At 43.8% G+C, this 15,787-nt stretch overlaps 1 protein-coding gene across 1 annotated transcript in view; it reads right to left on the bottom strand.

Moving 5' to 3' along the window:
• Positions 1 to 15,787, bottom strand: part of EVC (EvC ciliary complex subunit 1) — a 161,923-nt gene that overhangs the window by 54,882 nt on the left and 91,254 nt on the right. Inside the window, exons 10-12 of the mRNA XM_077477800.1 lie at positions 4,240 to 4,388; positions 4,061 to 4,159; positions 717 to 929 (exon numbers count right to left, since the gene is read on the bottom strand). Coding sequence (XP_077333926.1) covers positions 717 to 929; positions 4,061 to 4,159; positions 4,240 to 4,388 — 461 coding nt within the window. The remainder of the gene's footprint in view (positions 1 to 716; positions 930 to 4,060; positions 4,160 to 4,239; positions 4,389 to 15,787) is intronic.

The raw sequence follows: 15,787 nt of genomic DNA, 5'->3' as shown, positions 1-15,787 counted from the left end.
ATCACACGTACAAATAGTTGTGTCAATAAAAGCCTGAAGTCTGATGTGCCGGCCGGAGCACGATCAGAAAAACCCATCCTTCTGGGAATACAAACAGTAGCACAAGAGGCGACGTCAAAGAACTAAGAGTTTGCAGATTATTGTGCCATTCTGTTATGACCTATAGTTAAATATGAATCCTTTACGAAATAAAGGATATGCGCTTTGCCTCCTCACTCTATAGAATGAATGCAACCGATCTGCCCACTGGTCTATGATCACTTCATCATACATGACCACTTCATCATCTATTTACCTGTCACCAGTCAGTTTATAGTCTAGCTACCCACTAGGCTAGAACCACTATACTTGTTATGCAATATATCCATCTACTCTTATTCAGCATACCCATTATATCTTTGCCTTCCACACAAACACTATATACATGCTCTCTTCACTAGTGAACATACACTTTATCCTCTGCTTTTATAAGCCAAGCCATAAATCATGACATGCTCTGTCCACCCCCCACGTCTATCCCACAATCAACTTGTGCTCTCTTTATCGATCTTCTCTCTACAAAGCTTGTGTAAAGAAATCACCACTCTACTTTCTTTACAAACAACAATTTCTAAAACATATGCTCTGACACCAGAAGGTGGCGATAGAGACTTGTAGAAATCACAGTTGGTCACATAAAATTTATCAGAAACATGAACTTTTTGTTAAAATCATACCTGCTTTTCCTGTACGAGTTTCTCCTGGAAGAGTTTGATCCTGGTCTTCCGTTCATTCTCAGCCTTCTCCAGCTCTGCTGAAAGATTTTGCCGTAGTTCATGCTTTAGAATTTCACACTCTCCTAATGTCAAGTTAGCGATTTCAGGAAGTGTCTTGAACAACAACTTTTTCACCAACTTTTCAAATGTCTGGGATGCCCCTGTATACAATTCCTAGGGGGGAAAGAATACTTTATATTAAAACAAGTCAAAACCATGAAAATTGTGACATATCCTTATACTTATAAGGATTTTTTAACTGCAGTACAAACATAAGCAACTTGTCATCAGCTTGAACTATGAACTATAAGGCTATTCCACATTATATTCCCAATCTAATTGCCATGATCAGGTCAGGCTCGGAGGCCAGTGGCTATAGCAGTGGAAAGGCTTACACAGAAACCAACAGGATTTCCACAAGCAGATTCCCCTGGCAGGTAATGTGGGCTCACCCGAGGCGTGAGTCCTAAGCACCAACCGGTATTCATCAGAGTTCCTGATGGTGGAGGTTTTGCTGCATGCTAGTGCCAGGTCGCGGTCCTCAGCATCCCTTGACCAAGAGGTGAGTAAGCCAGGGTGCCGTAGCATATGCATTTGGTAAGGATCAAGCAGGAGGGTAGTTGACAAACAAGCCAAAGGTAGGTAACAAGTGGTTGCAAGTTGGAATCAAGCAGAAGTGTAGTCATGGAACAGCCAACAGTCGGTAACAAATGGCAATGACGATTTGGACGGCAGCAGGAGCAAGATATTGGCTGCAGAAGAGCACAATAATCTGGTAAATTGCAAGTGCAAGGGCATGACTTAAATAGGAAGTTCATGGGAGGAGCAAGGAATTCAAGGCTCACCAGAAACAAGCTAGAAAGTGAGTTTGTCCCATGGTTAAGGCAGGGAGCTGTCCAGCACCTTCAGTGGCTATGCAAGAAGAGCTACTGCAGCAGAGGTCCTGGGTTTAGATCCAACTTTGGCAGTAATAATTCATATTTCCCACATTTTGTTAACTTTGGCTACTCTTTAGCTAAAAATCTAGTAAGGATGCATAAAATACTTTTCTCCACCCTGGCTATGTGCTAAGAGTCTGGCCAGCCATGCACAGGCAGTACAGTGAAAGATGATTTGACAGAGAAGCATGGATCAAAACATTCCTTATACTGCTTTTTCAGTTATGGGGCCAACTGCAGCCAGACATTAGAATACTTTCCTGTTATTTTCTGTCCCAGGAACAAAGCAGGAAGTAAGGGGCGAAAGCTTTCCAAAGGGAGGGCATATCTTCTGTTGTAATATTTCTCCTTTGCTGTGATAACTCACATCTATCTAATTTAGAATTTTTAGGTGGCAGACAACGGCCACCAAAGCAATAGTGAGGGTAAATCTTCTTCTGTAGGAATGGGCTTATTTGGATGGTGAGCTGTATTGTATTTCAGTCAGGCATCATGTTTGAGGCCAAATAATTAAATTTTAGTCTCATCTGACCAGGGACGTTGCTAGGTCTACAAAAGATCGATCTGGGGATAGAGCCCATTGTAACCTGTGTGTATGTGTGTGTGTGTGTGTGTGTGTGTGTGTGTGTGTGTGTGTGTGTGTGTGTGTGTGTATGTATGTATGTATATTAGCCCCCCTTTCATCAGGATCCCCAGAGAGCCCCCCTTACATTAGGATCTCCAGAGAGCCTTCCCCTTGCATCAGGGTTCACAGAGAGCCTCCCCCTTGCATCAGGGTCCCCAGAGAGCCTCCCCCTTAAAGCAATGTCCCCAGAGAGCCTCCCCCTTAAATCAAGGTCCCAGAGAGTCCCCCACTTACATCAGTGTCCCCAGAGAGCCTCCCCTCCCCTTGGGGGCCCCTGCAGAGACTCGGGACTATAGTCCCAAAAGCCACCTCCTAGCGACGCCACTGCATCTGACCATACCACCAAAAGGTGCGTTTAAAGTGGTCAGATGAGTCTAAAATTTAACAATTTGGCCTCAACACCAAACAATGTGTCTGGTGGAAATCCATCTAAATAACACCATTTCTACAGTAAAGCATAGAGGTGGTAATGTCCGGTTATGGGGGTGTTTCTCTGCACCAAGAACTGGAGCACATGTCAGGATAGAAGGAAAAATGGATGGGGCAAAAAATCAAATTCTTGAGGAAAATCTGCTGCCCTCTGCCAGAAAGTTGTCAATGGGAAGAAGGTTTACCTTCCAACATGACAATGACCCAAAGCATAATGACCACACAGTGGTTGAAGGAGAAAAAGGTGAATGTCCTTGCATGGCTTAGTCAGAGCCCAGACTTAAACCTCATTGAAAATCTGTGGAATGACTTGAAGACTGCAGTCCACAAATGGTCATCATCAAATTTAACTGAACTTGAGCAGTTCTGCAAAGAAGAGTGGGCAAATATTGCAAAGTCTAGATGTGAAACATTAGAAGGGACTTATCCCAACAGGCTAAATGCTGAAATTAAAGCAAAAGGTGGTCCAACAAAATACTGATATAAGGGGAGTCATCCTTTTTCCAACTCAGTGATCGTTTTTTTTGTCTATTTTTTTCTGGCATGTTGACGTTATATCTTTCACTTGGATGTTATAAGTTGCATTAGTACATACAGCTCGATGAAAACAAAAACTGTCTGTCTTCATTTCAAGCTGCAAAGCAACAAAATGTGATTTTAAAGGGGGGCGAGTCTTTTCTATACCCACTGTATCTTACAGTCAGTAGAATATGTCCCTTTTGCTGATGTCTCTTCTTTTAGTTGAAATCCTCCTCTGTCCATGCCCCACCCCTATAATCTTCCAGTGCAGTTGGGGTTATTACAACTAAGGTGCTGTCACAGGCTCTCATCAAGAGAGCCCAACTATGCAGACACTTTTTACTCAGCAGCTCCCTTCATAGAAGCCATATAACTGCTTCTATGACTAAAACAAGATCTATGAATGGAGGACGAGCAGATGATCAAAAGGTCCACCCTCTCCATTCATAGATCACTTTTCATTCATAGAAGCTGTAGTATCTAGAATAGCAGCTGAGTGGAAAGGGCGGGCATAGAACATGGACGCAGGAGGATTTCAAGTAAAAGAATAGAAGTCAGTACAAGTGGCACATCCTACTGACTGTAGGTTATGTCCCTTGTGCTGATTTTTCAGTTTTGTCTCATTTTGACTGCACTTAGGCTTTAAGGAATGACAGTTATTGCTGAAGAAATAGGTTCATAGCAGATACTATATATAAGAGAGCATGCTAGACTTGGCTACCTACTTCAGTTACATTTTCATATGCACAACTATGAGAAAGTCTGTGACTGAGCCATGTCACAGTTTATATTACCTTACAGAGATCAGCAACAGCATCGATGACCTTGCAGTCCTCTTCATCTTCCAGTTCTGCATACAGTTCTCTCTGTGTCTCCAGCAGCTTGTGGTACTCCTGGAGAGACCACAAGGATTGGTTATCACTACTTATGGTGCAGTTTGTAAAACGATCACATAAGGTTTTTAACAAGTTACCTTAATAAATCTATCTGCGTCAGCAGACCCCTCTGCCTTTTCCAGGAAACGGAGGCGCTCCTCTGTCTGGGTTTTGTGAAGGATCTCAATAAGTTTACTGCGTTGTCCCAAATGTTCGGTTATTAGAGCTTTAGTCTGATGAAGGCAATCTAAAAAATACAAACAATGCATTAACATAAAATGTAATAAAAATAGATTGAGTAAAAAAAAGAATTAACATTTCCATCCACCAACCTAATTTCCTGCATCACCATCACTGCAAGTGGCTATTACCAAGTCAAATTTGGGTACTTACATTGCTTGCATTTAGAATACATTTAAAGAGGAAGTAAACCCTTACAAACCACTTTGACCTACAGGTAAGCCTAGATTAAGGCTTACCTGTAGGTCCAAGAAATATCTCCTAAACCTATATGGTTTAGGAGATATTTGCCCGAAAACGGGCACCGCTGTCTACGGCGCATGCGCCGTAGACAGCGGCGCGCAGGCGCACTAAACGCGGCAGTTCCAAGAATGGAGCTGCCGCATTTGTCGACTCACGTGCGCATGCGCGGGAGTGACGTCATCGCGGCTTTGCCGAATGACAGCGGCGGAGCTGCGAGACGCCACTCCCGTGCACATGCGCGGGAGTGACGTCATCGCGGCTTCGCTGCTGTCATTCGGCGGAGCTGCGAGACGCCACAAGCAAGATGGATGCGGCGGACTACAGGGGACAGCGGCGACTTCGCTGGCTCCTGTGTCAGGTAAGTGACACATAATGGGCTACTATGCGATGCATAGTAGTCCATTATGCTTTACCTTTGCAGGGAAAAAAAGAGGAAGTAAACTCATCAGGGTTTACTTCCTCTTTAATGATGTATTCATGATTACAGGGCTGCATTCAGGTATGTCTGTTATATCTGCCTAGAATTTAAAGTGGTTTTAAAGTCAGGATAATAAATAACTGCCGTCTACTCTGTTTTATCAAGATCTAAAGTACTGTGTCTCGGTTTTTTTAAAATTCTAATCCTAAATAACTTCTCACAGCGCCAATGTGCGGTCACGTGACCTTCCTCCGTTCTCCTTCCCCAGTCTAGGGAATGCTGAGGGAGGGGCTGAGGTAACACTCTGACATCAGCCGGCCAGCAGAGGAAGGTCACGTGACCGCACATTGGTGCTGCGAGAGAAGGTATTTGGGATTAGAACAGACACACAGCACTTAGATCTTGATAAAACAGAGGGGAGGGCAGTTATTTATAAATAGTATTTTAAAGCCACATGGAAGATCAGCAGGAGGGGCGGGGTGGGGCAGGAGGGGACGGGGAGGAGATACTGTAGCTCTCACACACAGGCTTTGTGGAACTGACAGGCAGGGAGGGAGGGGGAGAGGGAGAGACTTAGAGCAGAGAGCAGACAGCAGAATGACAGAGGCATATAAACTTACCATGGTATCATGGATCAGTCTTTTTTTTTGTGATTGTAAAGTCTTGTTTTTTTTTTATTCTCTAAAAATAACAAACATGTTATACTTACCTGCTCTGTGCAGTTGGATTTGCATAGGGCAAGTCGGATCTTCCTCTTCTCTGGTCCTTCTTCGGCTCTCCTGGCCCCTCCCTCCTGTCGAGTGCCCCCACAGCAAGCAGCTTGTTATGAGGGCATCCGAGCCGACTCACAGCTCTGTGTGTCCATTCAGACACTGAGCTCCGGTTTGGCCCTGCCATTTCTTTTTCCCGATTGGCTAACTGACTTTGACAGCCATGGGTGCCAATGGTGCCGCTGCTGTGTCTCAGCCAATCAGGAGGAGAGTCGCGGACAGCTGAGGCACCCGTGGACATCGCTAGACAGAGACAGGGCTCAGGTAAGTATTAGGGGGGCTGCTGCACACAGATGTTTTTTTATCCTAATGCATAGAATGCATTCAGATAAAAAACCTTCTGACTTTACAACCACTTTTAAGCATGTCATATGAAGATATATTTTGTGAGGCTATCCCCAGGTTCTTCTCAGAGGATGCCACTCATCGTAGAATGTTATACAATTCAGCTAGCTATCAAGCTATTCAAATCCATACCGATGCTCCACAGATCAAAGTAGTGACTTACAGCACAGTGTTTCATCTCTTAGGAATTGCTCAGTCCAAAGTTTGAGTCACCCAAACTGAGCCTTATAGTGATTGTAAAGTCAGAGGGTTTTTCATCTTAATGCATCCTATGCATTAACCACTTCAATACCAGCCACTTACCCACCTTCCTGCCTAAGCCATTTTTTAGCTTTCAGCGCTGTCCCTTTTTAAATGACAATTGCGCAGCCATGCTACACTGTACCCAAATTTTTTTATCATTTTGTTCCCATAAATAGAGCTTTCTTTTAGTGATATTTGATCACCTCTGCGGTTTTTATCTTTTGCTAAACAATTAAAAAAGACCAAAAGTGTTGAAAAAAAAAAGTTTTCCTTTGTTCCCATTATACAATTTTGTAAAAAAGGTAAGTTTTCTTGTTCACTGATGGGCACTAATAAGCTGCACTGAAGGGCACTGATAAGGCGGCACCAAAGAGATGGCACCAATAGGCAGTGCTGATGGGTGGCACTGATAGACGACACTGATGGGTACTCATGGCGGCACTGGTGGGCACTCATAGGCTGCACTGGTGGGCACTCATAGGTGGCACTGGCAGGCATTTTTAATGGGCACTCATTGGCATATCCCTGGTGGTCTAGAGTGGCATACCTGGTGGTCCTGTGTGGTGGCTATCCCTGGTGGTCTTGGCGGCATCCTGGTGGTCCTGGGCAGGCATCCACGGGAGGCTACGCTGATAAACAATCAGCACAGCCCACCGTCAGGAGAGCCACCAATCGGCTCTCCTCTACTTGCGTCTGTCAGACGGCTCCTCCTGTTTACATTGTGATCAGCCGTGATTGGATATGGCTGTTCATGTGGTAAAGAGCCTCCAGCAGAGGCTCTTTACCGAGATTGGTGATGCGGTGTGTCAGACTGACACACTACACCACCGATCACCGAGCTACACACCCCTTAGGGCATGGGAGCGAGGCTTAGCCTGCTGGACATCATATGATGCCCAGTCAGGATAACTGAACCACCGCCTGGCTGTCATTCTGCTATAGGCTGGTTGGGAAGTGGTTAAGATAAAAAGCCTTCTGTGTGCCCCCTAATACTTACCTGAGCCCCATCTCTGTCCAGTGATGTCCACAAGTGTCTCAGCCATCCGAGACTCTCCCTCCTGATTGGCTGAGACACAGCAGTGGCGCCATTGGTTCCCGCTGCTGTCAAAGTCAGTTAGCCAATCAGGAGAGAGAGAGAGCGAGAGAGAGAGAGAGAGAGAGAGAGAGAGAGAGAGAGAGCGAGAGAGAGGCTGGGTCGTGGCTCCGTGTCTGAATGGACATGGGGTGCTGTGACTCATTTTGGGTGCCTACAGCTGCTTGCTGTAGGGGCACTCTGCAGGGGGGAGGGGCCAGGAGCAGATAAGAGGGTCCCGAGAAGAGGAGGATCCAGGCTCCTCTGTGTAAAACCACTGCACAGAGCAGGTAAGTATAACATGTTTGTTGTTATGTTTATAGGGAAAAGAAACAACACTTTACAATCACTTTAAAGCATCTGAGTGCTGCTGATCTCCTCTAGTTGTCCGGACTAATTTGTGTGTATATATAGTGCAATTAGCACTAATGAGCTTTGTATACTACATATGCACATAAAAGAGTGCTACCTGCTGGCAAAAAAAAAAAAAAAAGAAGCAGTGGTCCCTCTGAAAGGTCCAACCCCCCCCCCCCCCCCCAAATTGTGTCCGCCTTCTAAAGATAATAAACTTTGAGGCTTGGCATGTCTTATGTTTTGATGCACCTGCAATGTATTTAGGGAATTAATACTGAAAGGACAGTCGGGCTTTAGGGCCCATTTTCCTCCTTGCCATGCATTACCATCTGTTGAATTAAGGGAGTTCTATGGTCACAGCTTACACTTTCATTTAGAACATCAGCATTGTAATAACAATACAAACAATAGTTATTGTTGACAATCAAATACAAGATTACTTGAACAATATACTTTCATGTTGTGAGTGCTGCCTGTCTGCTGTTATCTCTTTGCACGACTTCCTGGACTCACTGCATGCTTTACAGCTTCTCCGCTGCCGTTTACTTTCAATTTCTAAGAACTACATATCCCATGGTACCTTGCTTCTTGCAAGCAGTGACTCCTATACAGAACTTTGTCTCCTGAAACTTCTCCTCTCACAATTCTGTATTTCAGAAGGTAGGCTCTGTGAAATGTGTGACACAGCAGAGCTTACTCACAGGGCATAGAGATTAGGTGTCACCGAATTCCAGGAAGTGAATGTGTTGGGATCTTCACAAAGTTTACAAATGTAAAGCGCCTTTACATTAAAAGGAATAGTCTAGAAATAACTGAAATACAACATAGAAAATTTTCGATTTTACTTTTTGACCATAGATACATATTAAAGGGGTTGTAAACCCTCATGTTTTTTTCACCTTAATGCATCCTATGCATTAAGGTGAAAAAACACCTGGTAGTGACCGGCCCCCCTGTTTTACTTACCTGAGCCCTGGAATTTCACACGCCGGAGATGCGCTCTTCCTTTGCCCAGGGTTCTCGGCTCTTGATTGGATAGATTGATAGCAGCGCAGCCATTGGCTACCACTGCTGTCAATCAAATCCAATGACGTGGGCGCTGGGGGTAGGGGCCGAGTCCGGCATTTGTGTCTATGGGCGCAAATGCTGGACTCGGGAGCGTGCCCGCAAGGTAGCATCCCTAAGAAAGCGCTTCTCCTAGGGGGTTACCTGATGCGGGGAAGGGACCCCAGAAGAGGATGTTCGGGGCCACTCTGTGCAAAACAGGCTGCACAGTGGAGGAAAGTAGGACATGTTTGTTATTTAAAAAAAAGAAAAAACAAACCTTTACAATCACTTTAAAGGCATTTTAAATGGACTTCCTAACACACCAAAAAAGCTGCATGCACAACTGTTAGCAATGCAGCACACCTGATGCACAATAGTGTGTTAGAGAGCTTTGGGATTCCCTGCCTCACAGGTGCATGGGGGGTGCTATCTAAAAACAAATGTTATGCACCAACACGTATAACATGCTTTGACATGTTACCACAATACACTTGCGTGGATCCAGCCTCAGGGCCGGTTCACACTGGGAATTGCACAGGAATGCGCTGTGCAGTTCCTGTGCGATTCACATGCAGCCCTGATCATTTTGAATGGGCTGAATTCACAGTGCAACACACTAGTAGTGCATGCACTCCTTTTGGAAACTCACTACAACTGCATTGCATAGTATACAGGTGGTGCGAGTAAATGCACTGCGATTGCGACCTGCACTTGGGGCGTCATTAACTTAGTATTGACATCCACCGCAGATCGCAACTGCAGTGTGTTTTGAACACGATGTGGGCTTCCTGCACCACATTCTGGTGTGAACTGGCTCTTACGTCGGTTATACGCGGCTCAAACCCTAGCAGGTTCATCAGGAACCAGTCGAGGTTCGAACCGTTAATGGGTAGGCTAAATGTACCAAGTTGATTGATCGATCAACTTTGGTACAGCCAGCCTGCCCGATTCTCTTGTGATTATTGCTAGCAGCTGCTATAGCCGCTAGCGATAATCACAGTCTTCTCCCAGCATGGAAGGCTTTTCCCCCCCAGAAGAAGACAATAATCCAGCAGGAGGGATTCTCACATCAACACTGTCTGTGTTTTGAGAACATGATAGTAGAGCTGCACGATTAATCGTTAAAAAAACGCAATCTACGTTCACTCCCCTGACCATCTCTCCCACTGAGAGTAAGCATTCTTTCATATAAACAAGTGGAGAGATTATCTGCTCACTCAGCTGTCAAAAGAAAGCATCTGGGGCAAGCTGCCAAGTGTAGAACTTGAAACATTGTAACTAACCCTTACTTCTAAAGCCGCGTACACACGGGCGGACTGTCTGGCCAACTTAGTCCGTCGAAACACATTTCAGCGGACAGTCCGCTCGTGTGTGGGCTTCAGCGGACTTTTTCAGCGTGCAGTCTGGCGGACTAAGTATTTCGGAATTTCCGTAATACTGTCCGTCATACTTTGGTTTCAGCGGACAATCCGCTCGTGAGTAGGCTAGTTCGAAAGTAAGGATTTACACGGCGAAAGGTTGCATTGCTGTGTATTGGACTTCCTATTTCTAGTCCCGTCGTACGTGCTGTACACGTCATCGCGCAAGCTTTCGACGGACTGTTTGTGCATCCGTGCGTGGTCAAGTCCGTTCATTCGAAAGTAGGACGGACTGTCCGTCGGATTGTCTGACGGACTAAGTTGGCCAGACAGTCCGCCCGTGTGTACGCGGCTTTAGATCAAAGGGAAAGAACTTCTTGTGTAAACAAATAATCTGGGCAGTCTGCCAAGCTTTCAACCGCCTGTAAATGCAGGAAGTTTAACCACTTAAAGTCTAAATCTTTCTCTGACACTTCTTTCTTAAGTTAAAATCAATATTTTTTGCTAAAAAATTACTTGGAACCCCCAAACATTATATATAATTATTATTATACAGGTTTTATATAGTGCCAACAGCTTGCTCAGCGCTTTACAACATGAGGGCAGACATTACAATTTGGTACAAGAGGAATCAGAGGGCCCTGCTCGTTAGAGCTTACAATCTAAAAGATAATATATATATATATATATATATATATATATATATATATATATATATATATATATATATATATATATATATATATATATATATATATATATATATTCAGAGACCCTAGGGAATAAAATGGCAATTGCTGCAATATTTTATGTCACACTGTATTTGCCCAGCAGTCTTTCAAATGCAATTTTTTGGGAAAAAATACACTTCAATAAAAAAAAAAAAAAAAAAAAGACGAAACAGTAAAGTTAGCACAATTTTTTTTGTTTTAATGTGAAAGATGATACGCTGCGAGAGTCGTGATCTATCTTCTAAGCAAAAAAATTGTGATTCTCATCTTAGCCAGAATCATGAAGCTCTACATGCTAGCCAACATTTGTTGGAGGAAAGTCCGACAACAATTGTCCGATGGAGCATACACACAGTCAGATTTTCCACCAACAAGCTCACATCCAGGGCCGCACAGTGATGTCGTGGGTAGCCCTCTCACCTAGCAGTAAAAAGGGTCGCTGGTTTGAATCCCAACCAGGACACTACCTGCCTGGAGTTTGCATGTTCTCCCTGTGTCTGCATGGGTTTCCTCCGGGTACTCCGGTTTCCTCCCACACTCCAAAAACATGCAGGTAGGTTAATTGGCTTCTGCCCCAGATTGGCCCTAGTATATGAACGGGGGACCTTGGATTGTGGGCTCCTTGTAGGTAGGGATATATGTGAGTGTGCAATGTACAGGGATAGGGACAATTGTAGACACTCAGGTTGAAATGGATGGACTGGTGCCTATATTTAACCTTACTAACTATGTAACTATGTAACATCCAACATTTCCCATTGGAAAATCCGATCATGTGTTTACGTGGCATTACAATTACTTTAAGCAAAAGCAAAGCATATTTCAGGAAATACAGAATAAAATAAGACACCATTTGTATTATTCTCTGCATCCTTGACGCTGTTCACTGCCATTCTTCTGCAGTCACAAAGCAGCCAAACTGGTGTATAAGTCAGTGATGCAGGAATACAGGTTATATGGAGATAAAATACAAGTATCATTCTTGGCAATCCTGACACGATTTCATTCCCTTTATCCCTATGTCGTCCTGTGTCCCCTAATTGTTTTCTTACATTGCTCTCATCGCCCTTTTCCTGATCTGTAAAATGCCACTAACACCCCAATTCTCCATCTGTTACATCATTCAAGGTCTATTTCTGTGTGGCGGCGGCGGTGACCGCAATGTCCGCCTTTCACAATTTAACTCAGTGTGATTTTACATGTGCTCGAGATGAATAGCAGACATTGTCCTAATCTCCTGAACCCTTGATATGCCTGTTACAAGGTATTACCATTCACACTGAAAAAGCTGTGTTAGAATTTCCCATAAAGCGACACAGGCTCTGGAATGAAATACAGATTTCGAGATACCTCTAGGGAGATAGTGATCGGATTAAACGCAGTGAACCTTAAGAAAATCTCAATGAAACCGCAGGTGACGACTTTTCATAGCGTGCAGAAAAACAGCGGTGGCATAGAGCTGCTGGTATTAAGGTCTTCGTATTACAGCTCTCTAGACATTACATATATAAACCTTATTTTTACCTCCACAAAGAAGTGGAACAAATTGAAATATATTTTGAGCAATGTTAATCTTTTTTTTTTCCTCTCTTTCTCATTTTGCTGTAAAGAAAAGTATATTTTCAGCTCCATTCATACTGTCACAGCTGCTGGCTCCATATGCCGGGAGAAGGGATGAACGAGCTGAATGGAGCTACCTGTGATAATAGCGGTCGCTATGAACAATAAGAGACACTGTGATGGAGAGAAGAAGCTAGTGGTGCAGTAAAGTGTGTGCCTACACATCACAGAGTTGTCAATGCACTAAAGCCGAGCCGTCATAGCTTATGTCAAGATGCTCAACTGCAGCCAGCTGGGAAAAACAAGCAAAGTTAATAAAGCCTCTTTTTAAATAGCAGTGAACCGAAATGAAAATTTCAATACCACAACTAAAAATTCAGGATGAACTTGGCTGAAAACCGAAATCAAAAATGGATGTTTTCTTTAAATTTTAAATTTCATTATTGTGGCTGGCGTTTTTGCATTGCGGTCACTAGGGGGCATTTTTGCATTGAAGTCAATGCGACGTAATTTTGCATTGAAGTCTGTGGGACGTGACTTAGCATTGAAGTTACTAGGGGGCATTTTTGCATTGAAGTCTATGGGACATGACTCAGCAGTGAAGTCTATGGGACGCGATTTTGCGGTGAAGTAACTAAGGGGCAATTATGCAATGAAGTCTATGGGACACAATTTTGCATTGATGTCACGAAGGGGGCATTTTTGCAGTGAAGTCTATGGGATGCAAATTTGCAGTGAAGTCTACTGCCGTGTACACACGATCAAAATGTTCGTTGTGAGCTTGTTCTCGGACCGTATGAATGCTCTATCGCACATTTGCTGTCGGCACACAAATGTTTGAGAGCAGGTTCTCAAATTGTTGTCGGAAAGTCCAATCGTGTGTACACAAGTCCATCACACAAAAGTTCACGCAGGCACTGAATCAAGCAGAAGACTATTGAACTGGTTATTGAACTTCCTTTTTCTCGGCTCGTCGTACGTCACCACGTTCCCATGTTCGGAATTTCAGGCCAACATTTGTGTGACTGTGTGTATGCAAGACAAGTTTGAGCCAACATCCTTCGGAAAAATGTTGTCGGAAAATCCGATCAGGTGTGTGGGGCATAAGAGATGCAACTTTGCAGTGAAGTCTATGGGATGTCACTTTGCATTGAAGTCTATGGGATGTCACTTTGCATTGAAGTCTATGAGACATGACTATGTGACCCTATTTTTAGCCAATAATTTTCAGCGGCCGATATATCGGTTCATCCCTATTTTTAAACCACACATGCACTTTAGTGATAAACAATGATGTATTGTAATGAAGAACTTGGGGCACCGTTCTAAGCTAGAGAGCAGATTTCTCCCTTGACCCTTAGGAATGGGGGTGCCAGCATTCAGTCTCAATCATCCAAAAATGAGTAACATATCATATGGAGAGGACAACACTTTCCCAGCCAGCCTGTATGAGATAGAAATAAGCAGTGACCTCAGCCTATGCTTTTCCACAAACCATGCCTGCCAACAAATTTTTCCTGCCCATCGGGGCTATGACTAAGCCCTAATGGGTGGGGCAAAACACATCAGAAGGGCATGGTTTGAGGAGAAGCATAGGCTTAGGCTGCTCCATATTTCTATCTCATATGGAATGGCCAGGAGAGCAGCATCCTCTCTACATAAATGATTTGTTGTAGTCATAACAAATAGGGTCTTAAAGGGGTGTTCGACTACAAAGTGATATTTTAGTGATGGGGAGCTTTCGGTCCCCAGCTTGTCATGTATTGGTCCCTTGGATACTTCAACAGCTAGATCTCCTTGCCATAATTCTTGTTTCTGACCACCTTAAAGAAGAACTGCAGTCTGCTCACATAATGTGTAAACAAAACATCTTTGCCATTCTGAAGCTTCCTTCCAACCACTTTGCATATTATTTTAAAATACACTGCGATTCTGTACTTGCCAAATATGCTGCAGAAATCTCTCTCCACTTAATCTGGCTGCAACCATTTTAACTGTAGGCAGCTGAAGCTGCTACCTGTTCACTTCCTGGATTTACACAGAGGCACACTTCCAGCTATGCAGCTCTCATTGGCCCTCTTATGATTCCCCCCGGCAAACTCACGAGTGAGAGGGAGAGCTGTGCATGATGTCATAAGCCTAGGCTTTTTACCAGACAAATAACAGGAAGTTGGCTGTATAAGGCATTTACTGGCAGAAAAAAAAATGTTTTACTATCAAAAGTTAAAACAACAAGGACAGAAGATTTAATAGATGGAAAGTTGAAAAAAATCACTGAAGGTCCGCATTAAGGTTTTAGGTGGTCCCACCACATCTTTTGAAAGTTACAAAAGATAAATAAATCTGTTAGGTGGCCTAAAGCCCAACCTCAGGCAGAGCCATTTTTATGCTGTTTATTTTTACAGAGAAGTATAGGTTGTTTTTTTAAATCGTACTCACTTAGGTGGATGCAGCCTCTTTCCCTCGCCGGCTCTAAGATTGAGACCTGAGTAATCAAACATCGCTGATCGCTCATGGAGCACTGAGAACTGAGCGGAGTTGGCTCACTGGAGCACTGGGCTGCGGAGGGGGCGGGAGCAGCTGTCGGCTGAAAATGGGTCACAGGCATACAGAACGAACTACTATCAACTACTACAAGCTATGGCTGTACTTCTTTAATGTTATTTAACTCACAATATAATTCTTCCAGTTGAGTTGAGTTGAGTTGTGTTGAGCTCCTGTTATGTACAGTGGGGTTCACTGCTGCTTTGAAATAGTGTCTTTGATTCAGGATAATCAAATATTACCTAAATACAAACCACATGTGTACATTCATGTGCGTTTTGTGTAATTCTTACAGATCTGTACAGTAATCCAGTGTGAAACATGAAAAGTGCAGGAGCTTCCTGTAACAAAGACCGGTCACTACTGCGCTCTCTCCTTGTGCAGGGTGACTGGTCTTGTCTCCACCCCCTCCTATAGTTTTCTGCAGGCAGCCTGTAGTTAATGGACCTGCTGCGTCCCTCCCACAGTTCTGCTCTCTAAACAAGATATAAACAGCCCAGTGATGATGTCACTGTTATTTTTACAAGGTAATAAGTGGGTTTACAAAGGCATCTGGTGCACAAATAGTGGATTAACTGTATAGCTTTTGCGGCCATTGAGGAATATACATTATTTGAATAAAAGCTTTTTTGCCCGGAGTTCCGCTCTTACTCTCAAGCATAAACCAAAAATTGCAATATGAGCTTGGAGTGTTTTGAAATTTTTAAAGTTGCTATGGCTA

Source organism: Lithobates pipiens, unplaced genomic scaffold (assembly GCF_037356315.1).
Source record: "Lithobates pipiens isolate NorthernLeopardFrog02 unplaced genomic scaffold, aLitPip1_a1.2 Scaffold_13, whole genome shotgun sequence".
In the NCBI taxonomy this organism is placed as follows: Eukaryota; Metazoa; Chordata; class Amphibia; order Anura; family Ranidae; genus Lithobates; species Lithobates pipiens.
The sequence above is the reverse complement of the archived record's forward strand: the minus strand, read 5'-3'. Positions and strand labels throughout refer to the sequence as shown.